Raw genomic sequence first — 17,226 nt, 5'->3', positions numbered from 1 at the left:
AACATGATTACATTCCAACGATCTGTTTACAGGTCCACAACAATGTGCAATTGTTTTTGTCTTTCAGACACGGTCAGATAGCCTACAGCAAATGTCACTGCAAAAGAAAACATTCTGCCCTCCAAAGACATTTGACCAAGTTCGCCATGCATTGCTATTTCCTGAGACACTGTCTTGGCCTAATTTCTATACTTCTAAGTAGGGCCAATAGAGAAAATAAGGGCGTTATTCTCACCATAAAAGGTAAATGATGGGCGTTTTTCAGGCGAGCAATTTCACAACAGGTCTGATTTCTAACGGGAAACATGCGTATGTATGGCGTGCGCCAAAATTATACGTCTCAATATTTCTGTGCGTGCGTAGTCTTTTCAGAAATGGCGCAATTAAATGTAGCAACAACGGTTATAAAAGAGGTCTCAGGAGACTACTTCTTCTAAGTAATTTCAACGATCAGGATCCATGCCATGCTCTCCCTCTACCTCTGGGACGGTAATCAATCACTGGTACTGACGGTATTCTGGCAGCCAGCAATTCAGTCCTTAAAAAACAGCCGCAGGTGTGGATAGAATATAGATCCTACAGAATTGTATTGATTATCTCCCAAACAATGGTTAAGCCGAACAATACATGATTTTTTTACTCCGCAACTCGCTAATCAGGTAAATCCAGGTCACTTGGATGAAGGAATTCCTGAAGAAATGTCTTAAGTCTATAGTGTTCTTGTCCCGACTCCTGTCCCAAGGTGACAAGACACAGCCCAGTCATAGCGTACAATGCTGCACGGTCATAAAAATAACACCCCTCTCTACTTCCCCTCACTTTATTGAACAATAAGTAACTTTTAAGCAGCTATCCCGCTGGCTTACAATCAATTATCTTCACTGCATTGTTCATTCATTCTCGCTCTCTCTCTCCTTCGCTCTCTCTCTCTCAGAAGAAGGGAGGGGTCGAGCAGAGGCAGTAACCTCTAACGGATAACAGCGCTCGAGGATTTCAAGTTAGACCACCGTCAGCGTGAAGGATATAATGCTGTTCAGTCAAACCGGAGCACTGACCAAGGACATTTTGATCCATTTTATAACTTTTTGGAGCTATTTGACCAATTTAAACTTGATTTGAAAAAGAGTCACAGAGCACACATAAACCAGCATTTACCAGACAAAGATCAGCATCAAACTTCATGCGGACGTGAGAAGAGAAGTGATGTGGACAGTTTGGACAAGATACCCATGACATAGTTGGAATAATAGACCCCCTCTTCTGTTTTTTATGGAACCACTTAATGCCAATCTATGACAGTTGGGGAAGTTGTTTTCAAACGTTTAATTCTCAACTGGGAGAGGCCTATCAAAACAAACATTTTCTGACGTGTTACTCAAAGGATCCTTAGAGAATCTTATTTCCATCTTGCAGGTAAGAAAAGGGTTTTACTGACATTCACCTGCTCATGCCTCTTCAAATTGAATTTAGCTGCACATGGGGGGATATTTTAAGCCATCAGGTTTTCTAACTCATGGGCTATTGGAAAAATTGTCCGTTATAAATGTTGTAGCCTAATGTTTTCATGTGTTTATGAGCAGACAGGACTCCTGTCGATTATGGCGAAGACCTTGTTCATCTGTTTCCCACTGGTTCTCCTGGCGGGACATCTCCTCGTGGTTACCGGACAAGCCACCCGAACACCGGTTTCGCAAGACGCGCGCCCAGACGTCCATCCGTCCGCCACCCAGAAACCAGTAATCTCTGGTAGAGAGGACAGGTTCAACGCCAATGTCTCCACTGCTCGGCGCATGCGACCTTTACCACCGATGTGCTCGGGACCCACCGAGATCAGAGACACATTTAAGTACATCAACACCGTAGTATCATGTCTCGTGTTTGTTGTCGGTATTATCGGGAACTCCACGCTCCTCAGAATCATTTACCGGAACAAGTGCATGCGCAACGGGCCCAATATTCTCATAGGGAGCCTGGCGCTGGGAGACCTGTTGCACATTGTGATTGATATTCCCATTAACGTGTACAAGGTGAGAACAATCAAAACACACATCGGCTCGGCATGCATGTAGGCTACGCAACGCGCGCACACACACACACACACACACACACACACACACACACACACACACACACACATACATACACACACACACACACGGGTAGTTAAGGGGTAGCTTATGAACAGGCTGTACCAGAACACTGGGCCAAAAATATTTTCTCTGTCCCCAGTAAGCTTGTTTTGATATTTTAAAAAAATCCCTCCAGGCAGGCCAGAATCATATCAAGCTCAGAAACTAGTCTGCAAGCCAAATACTTTCTTCTTCTCAGACCACATTGTATTACAGTAGCTCTGTCTCTGTAGCACGTTTTCCTTCGTCTGAGCCATACCACATTCCACATGACTTTCTCTCTCTGTTATGCTTGAATATTCTGTATATTTGGACTATTGGAGGCCTGTGTGTGTGTGTGTGTGTGTGTGTGTGTGTGTGTGTGTGAGATAGATACACATACAGACAGAAAAACAGAGAGATAGTATTCTAGATATTGGCGTTATGGGAAGCCAAACATGTTTAAATGATTAACTGCATACCAGAAGAATCTACCTGTGTTCTATGGAGATAAGACCACATGTGATTCCAATACAGTAGGGTGAGATTGCCTCCACATGCTGATCTATGGTCAGTTTGGTGTTTACCTCCACATGTGATTCCAATACAGTAGGGTGAGATTGCCTCCACATGCTGATCTATGGTCAGTTTGGTGTTTACCTCCACATGTGATTCCAATAGGCCTCATAAGCAGGCATGAAAACCATAAACCCCAATACAGGTTAGCCAGGGTTCAGCCTATACAGATTCTTGTATTTTACTCATGACTGGTTATCATTTGCCATGGGTGTTCTTTTTGTCCATATCATTAAGTAGATTAGTTGAAATGTGTATAGAGTGAAATTCCGGGTTACGCTATTCTACTTACCTAGTATATACCAGGTAGAAATGACACGATAGCATTTTAATCACATTCCTCCAAACTCAGATCATTCCTGTGTGAGTAACCCTGAACTCTTTATCCCTCTTCCCCTAGCTCCTAGCGGAGGACTGGCCATTTGGTGTGGGTCTGTGTAAACTGGTGCCTTTTGTCCAGAAAGCTTCAGTGGGCATTACTGTGCTGAGCCTGTGTGCTCTGAGCATCGACAGGTACGCAAACACACACACACCACACACACACACACACACACACACACACACACACACACAGAGGATATCCCCATAATGTCCCCCCCATCTCATCCTCGTCCAGGTACCGAGCAGTAGCGTCATGGAACCGTATCAAGGGGATCGGTGTTCCCAAGTGGACGGCTATAGAGATCGCACTCATCTGGCTGCTGTCCATCCTGCTGGCTGTCCCTGAAGCTATAGCCTTCGACATGATTGCCATGGACTACAAAGGAGAGCACCTCCGCATCTGTCTGCTACACCCCATGCAGAATTCAGACTTTATGAGGGTATGTACACACACACACACACACACACACACACACACACTAGACTATATGGAGTGTCCCTGGCTGGGGTCTGATGTGGGAAATCTGCAGCTGTGTGCTGACTCTCCCCTAGTGGTCACTCTGGAAAATATAAATCATATGACTTATGAGGCCCCTGTTTGTCTGGATACGGTAGTTTTAGTGTGTTTGTGTGTTTTCACAGGTTCGAGTACATCTGTGTGTATGTTTGTGCGGTGTGTGTGTGTCTCAGAGTGACCGATAGATGATAGCTTGAACTTGTGTAGTTGTCGTCCCAGAGAGGTTTTAGATGGAGTGCTAGTTGACGTTTTACCAAGACTGAACTCTGAGTTAGAGAGACCCTTGGTCTGCTTGAGGTTACTTCTCCTCACTCTTCTTCACTCCCCTCATACTTCAGTATTAAGGTTTGGCTCCAAACTAACTCCCAAGGCAATAGGGCCAGTCAGAGTCAGCTTTCCTCTACTGTCCGTGGATCTTTCTGATGGGTATTTTGTATTGTGAATTGCAACACACTTAAAGGGATACTTCGGGATTTTGCCGCTGAGGCCCTTTATCTACTTCCTCAGAGTCAGATGAGCTCGTGGATACTATTTTTATGTCTCTGCATGCAGTTTGAAGGAAGTTGCTAAGTAGCGCTTGCGCAATTGCTAACTAATTTCCAGTCATTGTGCTAATGCCAGATAACATTGTCTCTCAAAACTACCTCTAACTTCCTTCATAGAGACGTAAAAATGGTATCCACGAGTTCATCTGACTCTGGGAAAGTAGATAAAGGCCTCAATGCCAAAATCGCGGAGTATCCCTTTAAACGGAGTGTCCATTTATCTGGTGTATGTATCCTTGCACGAGCCTTGGTGTATGCGAGCTGGAATGGCTCATAGGAGCAGGAGCCCATCTCCTGTTTCTGTAGCGTGAGGCAGCTTGATGCACAAGTACACCCCCTGGACAGGACGCTAGTCTATCGCAGGGCCTTACCCCCAATCAGAGACGCGTCGGGTCCCATTTTTACAGTCTTTGGTACAACTCGGCTGGGGATCGAACTCCCAACCTTCAAATCTCAGGGTGGACACTTTAACCACAAGGTCAATGAGTTGGTGCATTATGTGGTGTGCCCTATATGTATGTGTATTTTCTTTGTGTCCTTCCAGTTCTATAAGTCAGCTAAGGACTGGTGGCTGTTCAGTGTGTATTTCTGCCTGCCTCTGGCCGTTACCGCCGTCTTCTACACCCTGATGACTTGTGAGATGCTGAGGAAGAAAAACGGAGTCCAGATCGCCCTGAGTGACCATCTGAAACAGGTAACCTCTCTCTCCAGCCTTTATTTCATCTTTAATATTTAGGGGCAGCAGGTAGCCTAGTGGGGGTTGGCAGGTAGCCTAGTGGTTAGAGCGTTGGACCAGTACCTGAAAGTTTGCTAGATCAAATCTCTGAGCTGACAAGGTAAAAATCTGTCGTTCTGCCCCTGAACAAGCAGTTAACCCACCGTTCCTAGGCCGTCATTGTAAATAACAATTTGTTCTTAACTGACTTGCCTAGATAAATAAAGGTTTAAAAAATATATTGTAATGTCCCTATATTTATGAAGTGCACTGTAGCTAGATTGGTTGGTTGGTTGGTTGGTTGGTTGGTTGGTTGATTCCTCTCTGTGTGTGTGTGAGAGGCGTGAGGTGGCTAAGACAGTGTTCTGCCTGGTGTTGGTGTTTGCTCTGTGCTGGTTGCCTCTCCATCTCAGCCGCATCCTCAAGCTCACCATCTATGATGAGAAAGACCCTAACCGCTGTGAACTGCTCAGGTGAGGACCACGTACTCTCACACACTTCAAACTGTTTTCCTTAAGATGTCTATGTGCCCCACCCTCGCTACATTGACCGTAATATTGTAAAAAGGAGAGAGATGAAATAGGATGGTGTGTTTCTCCAGTTTCTTCCTGGTTCTGGATTACATCGGGATCAACATGGCGTCTCTTAACTCCTGCATCAACCCCATCGCTCTCTACATGGTCAGCAAGCGTTTCAAGATCTGCTTCAGGGTAAGACATATGTGTCCACCCACGCACCCACCCACCCACATACTGCATCTAACAGTGTGCCAAATGGTGTTAAATGTCCAAATAACTAATGTCCTCTCTCTCTTTCTAGTCATGTCTGTGTTGCTGGTGTCTGCCAGCTGAGATGTTGATGGATGAGAAGCAGTCCTGTATGAAGCTCAAAGTCTCAGACCGGGCCTCCGACCAGAGCAACTCACGCGCCACTAACAAGTACACTTCAGCATGAGAGGTGCCCTGCGCAGTGCAGATAAGTACTCAACGAAGTAACCGATGATCTACCTTAAAGGACTAATTGAAGATCAGTCATATAACCTGATTCTGACTTAAACCATTATGAGAAGGTCATAAGAAGTGTCTTAAGAAGTGCCCTTATTCAGCTATAGTTGATGTAGTTTTAAACCACTTGGAGAAAATAAGTGCCCTAATCCAGTAAAGTCTCCTCTGACTGGAGGGTGAAGTACTCAAGTGCACTTTGAGTGTTGCCTATGACAGTGAATGGTCTGGGATGTGTAGCTGGGAGAGGGTTGATGGAAAGGAGGATAATTGGGGGAACGAGGAGTAGAAGGATGGAAGTTTAGTGCAGCCAATCAAATATCAGTATTATTGCTAATGAATGACACAACATAGGGTGGTCATATTGTAGAGAAATGACATGATTAGAACCTCTATATGAATGTTCATAAGATACATGACATAAGCCAAACCCAAAGAGGCGTCATAGTGCAAATGCCTGACTTGAGACATACGGAACATTATATGAACATTGCAAGTAGGTTGTAAAAACGTTGTTAGTTATACAGTATAATATCTGAACATATCCCATATACTATTCAGAATTCAAGGACTTTAGAGTTAATTCATTTTTATACCTTTGTTAAATTGCTTTTACACTGTTTGATATTGTTACCAGGGGAGGAAGGCTCGTAATAATGGCCGGAACGGAGCAAATGGAATCAAACACATGGAAACCTTGTGTTTGATGTATTTGATACCATTCCAACAAATCTTCTCCAGCCATTACCACGAGCCCGTCTTCTCCAATTAAGGTGCCTCCAACCTCCTGTGATTGTTACCATTAGCATTTGTATGTGATTTTAGCTGGATAGTTAGCTATAGCATTTGTGATTGTTACCATTAGCATCTGTATGTGATTTTAGCTGCATAGTTATCTATAGCATCTTTGATTGTGTGTTCTGTGTTTGGTAGGCGTTCAGCTGTTTCTCATTAAACTACTGATCTAATTGGGTTGGACTTCATGTGAATAAATCATAAATGGCAGCACATTCCTAAAGTTCTCGCAATAACTTTTTGGCTTTCTTTTCAAAATGTGTTTCAAAAACAGTTCAGTGTTTGTCTCAAATATGATCATTTTAGTATTCTGTAGCTTTGTGGACTGCCACCCAATTGTAAAAGCGGATTGACTTTATTATGCTTTAATAGCGATCATGACAAGCTAAAAGGACTTTCGCCGCTTACTGGGGAGTCGGATGAGAGGGAGGGGAGAGGATATATTTGAAGTTTTTCTCTCCATATGCCTTGTGGTTTTTTGCCAAGGGATCTGCTGGTGTGTTATTGAGTATGGAGCACAGTATTGATATTGTTGTATATCTTGTACATACAGTAGCTGTCCTGTGAGTGTATGGTTGTGATGATGTGCCTGTCAAAGGTTGTGTGCTTTATATTTTCCCAAAAATGTAACAAAATAAAAAGATTTACGTTTAAATAGTATTTTTAAGACCTCTAGAATCAGACATAATGTAATCTACTGTATCACTACAGTCAACTGTCTGATAAGGACTGAACTAAACCAGAGCCTGCAGCTATACTGAGCCAGCATATATATTAAAATGATATATTTGACTTAGTACTGGTGAACTGCAATACTCTTCAACACTGTGAGGGATTCATTTTTTTTAATGGTTTTATTCTACTCCCCTTTCTCAGAGCTGTTTCCCTGCCCTCTCAAAACTGAGTGTGAACAAAGGCACCCATCATGTGAGACATTCTCTCTCTCTCACACACACACACACACACACACACTCACACAGTGATTTGACTTGGGAATGTCCCTATGGGCCAATGCAGTGTCACGCATGTTACATTACGCGTGAAAGACGGCAGGGAGCCTAGTGGTTAGTGTTGGGTCAGTAACTGAAAGGTTGCTGCATCGAATCCCTGAGCTGACAAGGTTAAAATCTGTCATTCTGCCCCTGAACAAGAATGTTCACTGTTAGGCCGTCATTGTAAATAAGAATTTGTTCTTAACTGACTTGGCTAGTTTAAAAAAATTAAAAAATAATCTATCCCTCTATACATCTGTCCCTCAATACATCTGTCCCTCTACACATCTGTCCCTCTGTCCCTCTACACATCTGTCCCTCTACACATCTGTCCCTCTATACCTCTGCACCTCTGTCCCTCTATACCTCTGTCCCTCTATACATCTATCCCTCTATACATCTGTCCCTCTATCCCTCTATACATCTGTCCCTCTATCCCCCTATATATCTGTCCCTCTCTTCTGTCCCCCTATACCTCTGTACTCTCTATACCTCTATACATCTGTCTCTCTGTACATCTGTCCCTCTGTACATCTACCCCTCTATGCATCTGTCCCTCTGTACATCTAGCCCTCTATGCATCTGTCCCTGTATACCTCTGTCCCTCTGCACCTATTTACATCTGTCCCTCTACATCTTCCCCTCTGTCCCTCTATACCTCTGTCCCTCTATACCTCTGTCCCTCTATACCTCTGTCCCTCTATACCTCTGTCTCTCTATAACTCTGTACCTCTGTCCCTGTATACCTCTGTCCCTGTATACGTCTATAGATCTATCTCTACCCATCTGTCCCTCTATTAATCTGTCCCTCTACACCTCCTTACATCTGTCCCTCTGCACCTCTCACATCTGTCCCTCTGTCCCTCTGCACCTCTGTCCCTCTGCACCTCTGTCCCTCTGCACCTCTGTCCCTCTGCACCTCTGTCCCTCTGCACCTCTGTCCCTCTGCACCTCTGTCCCTCTGCACCTCTCTCCCTCTGCACCTCTCTCCCTCTAAACATCTGTCCCTCTAAACATCTGTCCCTCTAAACATCTGTCCCTCTATACCTCTATACACCTGTCCCTCTATACACCTGTCCCTCTATACACCTGTCCCTCTGCACCTCTATCCTTCTCTACATCTGTCCCTTCTCTACATCTGTACATCTGTCCCTCTTCTTCTGTCCCCCTATACCTCTGTACTCTCTATACCTCTAGACATCTGTCCCTCTAAACATCTGTCCCTCTAAACATCTGTCCCTCTATACCTCTATACACCTGTCCCTCTATACACCTGTCCCTCTGTCCCTCTGCACCTCTGTCCCTCTGCACCTCTGTCCCTCTGCACCTCTGTCCCTCTGCACCTCTGTCCCTCTGCACCTCTGTCCCTCTGCACCTCTATACATCTGTCCCTCTCTACATCTCTCCCTCTATACCCTTGTCCCTCTACATCTGTCCCTCTATACCTCTATCCTTCTCTACATCTGTCCCTTCTCTACATCTGTACATCTGTCCCTCTTCTTCTGTCCCCCTATACCTCTGTACTCTCTATACCTCTAGATATCTGTCCCTCTGTACATCTGTCCCTCTATACATCTGTCCCTCTATCCCCCTATATTTCTGCACCTCTGTTCCTGTATACCTCTGTCCCTGTATACCTCTGTCCCTGTATACCTCTATAGATCTATCTCTATCCATCTGTCCCTCTATCCATCTGTCCCTCTATACACCTATACACCTGTCCGTCAATACACCTACACCTCTGTCCCTCTACACCTCTGTCCCTCTACACCTCTGTCCCTCTACCTCCATACATGTGTCCCTCTATCCCTCTATATCTCGATCTCTCTATTCATCTGTCCTTCTTTACGTCTGTACTCTAGCCCTCTATGCATCTGTCCCTCTATGCATCTGTCCCTCTATGCATCTGTCCCTCTATGCATCTGTCCCTCTATGCATCTGTCCCTCTATGCATCTGTCCCTCTATGCATCTGTCCCTCTATGCATCTGTCCCTCTATGCATCTGTCCCTCTATGCATCTGTCCTTCTATACATCTATCCCTCTAATCTGTCCCTCTATACATCTGTCCCTCTCCACATCTATCTCTCTCTACGCCTGTCCCTCTACACCTCTATACATCTGTCCCTCTATCCCTCTCTACATCTCTTTCTCTGCCTCTGTCCCCCCCTACACCTCTGTCCCTCTATACCTCTGTCTCTTTATACCTCTGTACCTCGTTCTGTCTATACATTTGTTCCTTTGTCCCTCTATACATCTGTCCCTCAGTCCCTCTACATCTGCCCCTATATCCCTCTATACACCTAACCATCTGTCCCTCTAACCATCTGTCCCTCCATACCCCTGTCCCTCTATACCCCTGTCCATCTATACAGCTGTCCCTCTACAACTCTATACAGCTGTCCCTCTACACATCTTTATCTCTATAACTATACCTCTGTCCCTCTATACCTCTGTCTCTCTATACATCTGTCCCTTTACACCTCTATACAGCTGTCCCTCTATATCGCTATACATCTATCACTATATATATATATAGTGATAGATGTATTATAAATATATATTATAAATGTGTCCCTCTATACCTTGATCTCTCTATACCTCGGTCTCTCTATACATCTGTCCCTCTATATCGCTATACAGCTGTCTCTCTATACATCTGTCCCTCTATATCGCTATACAGCTGTCCCTCTATACAGCTGTCCCTCCAATACAGCTCTTTACAACTCTCCCTCTATACAACTGTCCCTCTATACCTCGATCTCTCTATACCTCGATCTCTCTATACATCTGTTCCTTTGTCCTTCTATACCTCTATCCCTCTAGCCCTCTATACATCTGTGACTCTATACATCTGTACCTCGGTCCCTCTATACCTCTATACACCTATGCATCTGTCCCTCTATACATCTGTCCCTCTACCTCCATACATCTGTATCTCTAAATCTATACCTCTGTCCCTCTATACACCTATCCCTCTATACACCTGTCCCTCTATCACTATACAGCTATCCCTCTATACATGTGACCCGCTATCTCTCTATACATCTGTCCCTTTGTGCCTCTATACGTCTGTACTCTAGCCCTCTATACATCTGTCCCTCTATCTCATCTGTCCCTCTATCCATCTGTACCTCTACCTCAATACATCTGTCCCTCTATCCCTCTGTCCCTTCACTCCTCTGTCCCTTCAACCCTCAATCCCTCTCCCCAATCCTCCCTCTCTTTGCTGTAATTCTCAACAACAGTGCCAGTGATGAGTTCTGGGATGTATTCATTCTGCCGATTCTGTTGCAAAACATTTCTTAAACGAGACGAAACCAGGAGGGACCTACCTGAATTTGTACTATAGAAACTCTCGTTTTGCTCTGTTTGCTTACGTTGGGTTCTTAAACGGTAAACGATTTCCATAATAAATTCACCCCTGATGTTTGGAAAACAGAGTGTGCTATCACAGCTCCTTATCGAATCAGTGTCTATCCCTGAACCCTGCATGGATGGCAGCATTAGGAGATCAACAGACTATCCAGGTGTGTGTGTAGGGTCACGGTGTTATAGGATAATGGGTGGGCAATAAAACACACATACTGTACTTGTCTTTGTTCGAGGCATGTTAATCTTGACTGTAGCTCATATTAGAGAGAGTTTGAACCAAACATCCCCAGTGCTGCTCTTCAGTTTACTCTCCAACTGATGAAGAAAACCCAACCAAAATATTCGGGGAGATTTATGAGATTGTATGAGTCTCTCCCTTAGCCTCAATTGCCCCATTCTCTCTCATCTCTCTCTCATTCCCATTTCCACTTGAGTTTTCAGATCATAGATGAAGGAGAGGAGGGCCCTTTAGAGTCAGGCTATGGAGTCCATGTCACTGATCCAGCCGAAAGCTGGTTTATCATGCAATTCAGATTTATATCAATCTCCAGTAATCAGGACACACACACACACGTATGTACGCACGTGCACACACACATATTGTGGAGCGTTTGTCCATCTGGCCGAGGTAACAAACATTTAGACAGAACAAATAAAATAGTCCTGCAGAGTGTGTGTGTGTGTGTGTGTGTGTGTTCTGACAGAACAAATAAAATAGTCCTGCAGTGTGTGTGTGTGGGTTCTGACAGAACAAATAAAATAGTCCTGCAGTGTGTGTGTGTTCTGACAGAACAAATAAAATAGTCCTGCAGTGCGTGTGTGTGTTCTGACAGAACAAATAAAATAGTCCTGCAGAGAGTGTGTGTGTGTGTGTGTGTGTGTGTGTGTGTGTGTGTGTGTGTGTGTGTGTGTGTGTTCTGACAGAATAAATAAAATAGTCCTGCTGTGTGTGTGTGTGTGTGTGTGTGTGTTTTGACAGAACAAATAAAATAGTCCTGCAGTGTGTGTGTGTTTTGACAGAACAAATAAAATAGTCCTGCTGTGTGTGTGTGTGTGTGTTCGTTCTGACAAAACAAATAAAATAGTCCTGCAGTGTGTGTTCTGACAGAACAAATAAAATAGTCCTGCTGTGTGTGTGTGTGTGTGTGTGTGTGTGTGTGTGTGTGTGTGTGTTCTGACAGAACAAAAAAAATAGTCCTGCAGTGTGTGTTTTGACAGAACAAATAAAATAGTCCTGCAGTGTGTGTGTTTTGACAGAACAAATAAAATAGTCCTGCAGTGTGTGTGTTTGTGTTTTGACAGAACAAAGAAACACTCACTCTCCTGGCTCTACCATAAAATCACTTCAATGCAAATATGTTGAAGTAACCCAAAGTCAAGATCTTCACTCCACCAAGAGAAGCTATGTGGGCCTGGAATGTGTGTGTGTGTGTGTGTGTCATGCACACGTGCACATGTTTCAAATACATAGTGAGGAGAAACAGAGAAGAACAAAGTTGCCACAACTTTGATCCAAAGCTTCATAAATAACTCATGGACATATGGAGAACAAGATGGGCACACCAAGCTTTATGTTAAATCCAGGAGAACAGAACAGAACCGGCTGAGTTGAAAAGAAGAGGGTCAAGTCAAGTGTTCATGCCAACAGAAAGGTTTGATCAGTTTGTTTTGTGGAAAATTCCTGGGTTTTCTCCCTCTATTCTCCAGTATGAGAGTAATGGTCAGACACCACAGACAGTTTCGTTCTTTCTATGTCCAAGAACCTGTCATCTTCATTTATGCCATTTTATGGTCATATGATACACGATGCAATAGAATGTGATATGATATAAAATGTTGGCGTAAAACACTATAGAATTGAGTACTATGCAAATAGCCCAGTCGACATTATAAAAAATATATCTTCAATAAGATCACTAGGATCTGTCAGTCTCTTCAAATGAGATCCTCGGAAGATCTATATATCTATACCTGCATGTGTTTCCTAAATCTGACAATACTGAGAAGAAGGACCTGACAGTGTCCTGAACTGTGTAATTTCAGAGGCTGGATGAAAGGAGTGGAATATTTGCGTTGCTCCAGGAGTTATCATGGGAGAATGTCTACAAAAACTATACACACACACACATGCAAACACGTACGCAGGCTGCGCGCACACACACACACACACATATTCATGTACACAATCAGACTGTGTCCTTTGCTACTTTATAATAACAGTAGGGGGAGTGGACCTATCTTTTTGGGCCAAGTTTATACACCGCAGATAATGGCAGAGGGGGAGGGAGAGAGAGAAAGGGAGTATTAAAAGCAGAATATTGCCTTTAATGGCACTGAAAACAACAACCAAACACACAGTATTATCTTTCCTTTTTATCTGTTCTGGATAGAAGTATGACAACTGGCATCACATTCTCTTGTCTATGTGGCACAGTGGCACTGTAGGGCGGTTCTACACCAGCGGGAGTTTTGAGATATTCACATTTTGAACGTATATTTCAGAGTCCAGACATGCGCCATATGTTAGAGTACACTATAAGGAGTATAATAACACCAGGATGTTGTCTGTATCATGTACGGGTCACATATTATAGGGTCTGACAGGTGGCATGTATAGCAGGGCTGGGAATTGTCAGGGACCTCACAATACGATATTATCACAAAGCTTAGGTGCTGATACGATATGTATTGCTATTCTAACGATTCTATATGTATAGCGATTCAATATTGCAATTTTATTGCAATTCCATGGTCCAAACATTGCTCACCATACAGTATGTCTGCTGCAGAGGGACATGAGAAAACATGGAAATAAAAGTGCTTAAAACAAATGGGCTCCCTATTTAAAAAGAACCAGCTATGAAGGAAAAATAGTGGCGTTTTGTTGCAGGTACAGCCAACTAGTGCAAAAATAATATTGCGATATTGTCAAAACGATAGGATATATTGTAAAAAATAATATCCGATATGTAACTATATAGATTTCCTCCCCCATCACTAATGTATAGGTCTAAAAAGGGCCTAAAATGGGAATTTATCATGATTTACAAAAAATGGTTTGTGATACAAATGTAAAAAGCATGTTAAACATCCTTAGTTCAATGAAGTTCCTATGTGAGAATTGAGAAAACAATCTGAGATACCCAAAATATTTTCCGCTGTCGTGGAATCCCCCTATATGTCACCCTACCACACACACACTTTTGTACAGCTAACCTTGTGGGGACACACAATTCAGTCCTATTCAAAATCCTACTTTCCCTAATGGATACTCTTACCCTAACCCTAAACTTAACCCTAGCTCCTAACCCTCAACTTAACCCTAGCTCCTAACCCTAAAACTAAACCTACAGTACCAGTCAAAAGTTTGGACACACCTACTCATTCCAGGGTTTTTCTTTATTGTAGGATAATAGTGAAAACATCAAAACTATGAAATAACAGATATGGAAAATGTAGTAACCAGAAAGTAGCCACCTTTTGCCTTTGACAGCTTTGCACACTCTTGGCATTCTCTCAACCAGGTTCACCTGGAATGTTTTGAAGGATTTCTTGAAGGATTTCCCACATATACTGAGCACTTGTTGGCTGCTTTTCCTTCGCTCTGCGATCCGACTCATTCCAAACCATCTCAATTGGGTTGAGGTCAGGTGATTGTGGAGGCCAGGTCATCTGATGCAGCACTCCATCACTCTCCTTCTTGGTCAAATAGCCCTTACACAGCTTGGAGGTGTGTTGGGTCATTGTCCTGTTGAAAAACAAGTGATAGTAGCCTAGTGGTTAGAGTGTTGTGCCAATAACCGAAAGGTTTCTGGATCGAATCACCGAGCTGACAAGGTAAAAATCTGTTGTTCTGCCCCTGAACAAGGCAGTTAACCCACTATTCCCCGGTAGGCTGTCATTGTAAATAAGAATTTGTTTTTAACTGACTTGCCTAGTTAAATGAAGGTTTGCTGGTGACACTGATAGTGTCACCAGCAAAGCACCTCCATGCTTCACAGTGGGAACCACACAGGCGAAGATCATCCGTTCACCTACTCTGAGTCTCACAAAGACACGGCATTTAGGAACCACAAATCTCACATTTGGACTCATCAGACCAAAGGACAAATTTCCAACCGGTCTAATGTCCATTGCTCGTGTTTCTTGGACCAAGCAAGTCTCTTCTTATTGGTGTCCTTTAGTAGTTGTTTCTTTGCAGAAATCTGACCATGAAGGCCTGATTCACGCAGTCTCCTCTGAACAGTTGATGTTGAGATGTGTCTGTTACTTGAACTCTGTGAAGCATTTATTTGGGCTACAAAAACTGGTAACTCTAATGAACTTATCCTCTGCAGCAGAGGTAACTCTGGGTCTTCCTTTCCTGTGGCGGTCCTCATGAGAGCCAATTTCATTATAGCGCTTGATGTTTTTTTGCAACTGCACTTGAAGAAACTTTCAAAGTTCTTGAATTGACTGACCTTCATGTCTTAAAGTAATGATGGACTGTCATTTCTCTGCTTATTTGAGCTGTTTTCGACTGAATATGGACTTGGTCTTTTGCCAAATAGGGCTATCTTCTGTATACCACCCCTACCTTGTCATAACACAACTGATTGGCTCAAACGCATTAAGAAGGAAAGAAATTCCACAAATTAACTTTTAACAAGGCACTCCTGTTAATTTTTTTATTTAACCTTTATTTAACCAGGAAGGGCTCATTGAGATTTAAAATCTCTTTTTCAAGAGCGTCCTGGCCAAGATAGGCAGCGCCAAGTCATTACAAAAATGACAGACAAACAACATGAAAAACTACAAGTAATCTAGTAAAAAACATAGAATTAACAAAGAATATAACAAAATCAAAAACAGCAAATTAAAAACATTGACATGTCAGGGAATCAGTCTCAAGATCATTCATCAGTGATTTAAAAATACCAATCGGGACAAGTTCTTCCAGTTTAAAAGTATTTTGTAAGGCGTTCCAAGACGATGGCGCAGACTACATAAAAGCCCTTTTACCAAATTCAGTTCGGACAGAAATCCGTTCCAGGTGACTACTTTGAAGAATCTGAAATATAACATATATTTTGATTTGTTTAACTATTTTTGTTGGTTACTACATGATTCCTTATGTGATATTTCATAGTTTTGATGTCTTCACTTTTAATCTATATAGTAAAAATAAAGAAAACCCCTGGAATGAGTAGGTGTGTCCAAACTTTTGACTGGTACTGTAACTCTAATTCTAACCTTAACCCTAAACCCTCTAGAAATAGCATTTGACCTTGTGGGGACCAACAAAATGTCCCCAGTTGGTAAAATTTTTGTTTGATTAGTATTCTTGTGAGGGGTCCCGACCAGAATAGTTAAACACGTCCACAGACACACACACACACACACTCCCTCGCTCCCAAATGCCTGGGAGGAGTGAGAGAGCCAAGCTTCCAGGTCAGTAACTGACAATCACAAGTGCCTGATTTACTGACTGTATTAGCCAAACACTGTTTTTATTATTATTAGAACTAGTTCTCCATATTATTCCTATTTCTGTTAAGCTACCCAGGAAAGCGCTAAGAATAGCCCTAATAGGAGTGTGTCCCCAGAGGTGTGGAAGGAAGCTAAAGTAATTCCACTGTCTGCTCTCGTCAACCATCAACTAGGATGGTTGACGAACCTAATCAACGAGCCTAATCAACCGCCTAACCATGTTTGACCAAATACAATGCTATTTTCAGAGAACAAGTTAACAAGTTGACTTTCAGTATGCATGTAGAGAAGGGCACTCAACTTGTATTGCACTGACTCAGATGACAGATGATTGGTTAAAACAAATGGATAACAAGATGATAGTTGGAGCTGTATTGTTAGATTTCAGTGCAGCCTTTGATGTTATTGATCGTACATCATTATTGAATAAACTCACTTGCTATGGTTTTACATCACCTGCCATCACATGGCTGGAGTGTTATTTATCCAATAGAACCCAGAGAGTGTTCTTCAATGGAAGCTTCTCTAACATCAGATATGTACAGTATGGTGTCCCTCATGGCAGTTGCATTGGTTGGTTACTTTTCAACATTTTTACAAAAGGAATTGCCACTGGTATTACAGAAATCTAGAATGACTATGTATGCGGATGATTCCACACTCTACATGTCAGCACCCAAAGCCAGTGAGCTAGCTGCAATTCTAAATAAGGACATACAGTCAGTATCACAAAGGGTGATTAATAATAAACTGG

At 42.9% G+C, this 17,226-nt stretch overlaps 1 protein-coding gene across 1 annotated transcript; it reads left to right on the top strand.

Annotated features, from left to right (window-relative positions):
• Positions 1–283: 283 nt before the first annotated feature.
• LOC106569465 (endothelin receptor type B) lies at positions 284–6,853 on the top strand. The gene is made up of 8 exons (XM_014140836.3): positions 284–1,413; positions 1,581–2,027; positions 3,085–3,197; positions 3,301–3,505; positions 4,672–4,821; positions 5,182–5,315; positions 5,444–5,552; positions 5,662–6,853. The coding sequence occupies exons 2-8, from the start codon at positions 1,599–1,601 to the stop codon at positions 5,794–5,796; spliced, it is 1,275 nt and encodes a 424-aa protein (XP_013996311.2). The 5' UTR covers positions 284–1,413; positions 1,581–1,598; the 3' UTR covers positions 5,797–6,853.
• Positions 6,854–17,226: the final 10,373 nt, after the last annotated feature.

The sequence above is a fragment of the Salmo salar genome, chromosome 14, assembly GCF_965601325.2.
Source record: "Salmo salar chromosome 14, fSalSal1, whole genome shotgun sequence".
Classification (NCBI taxonomy): domain Eukaryota; kingdom Metazoa; phylum Chordata; class Actinopteri; order Salmoniformes; family Salmonidae; genus Salmo; species Salmo salar.
This window is presented reverse-complemented; position numbering and strand designations above follow the sequence as displayed.

What these genes read in the sequence shown, in the direction of transcription:
- LOC106569465 (XM_014140836.3), top strand. Translation starts at nt 1,599, where the DNA reads ATGGCGAAGACCTTGTTCATCTGTTTCCCACTGGTTCTCCTGGCGGGA. An exon ending in TGTGCTCTGAGCATCGACAG is followed by an intron (nt 3,198 to 3,300) that starts GTACGCAAACAC and finishes ATCCTCGTCCAG; the next exon opens with GTACCGAGCAGTAGCGTCAT. An exon ending in AGAATTCAGACTTTATGAGG is followed by an intron (nt 3,506 to 4,671) that starts GTATGTACACAC and finishes GTGTCCTTCCAG; the next exon opens with TTCTATAAGTCAGCTAAGGA.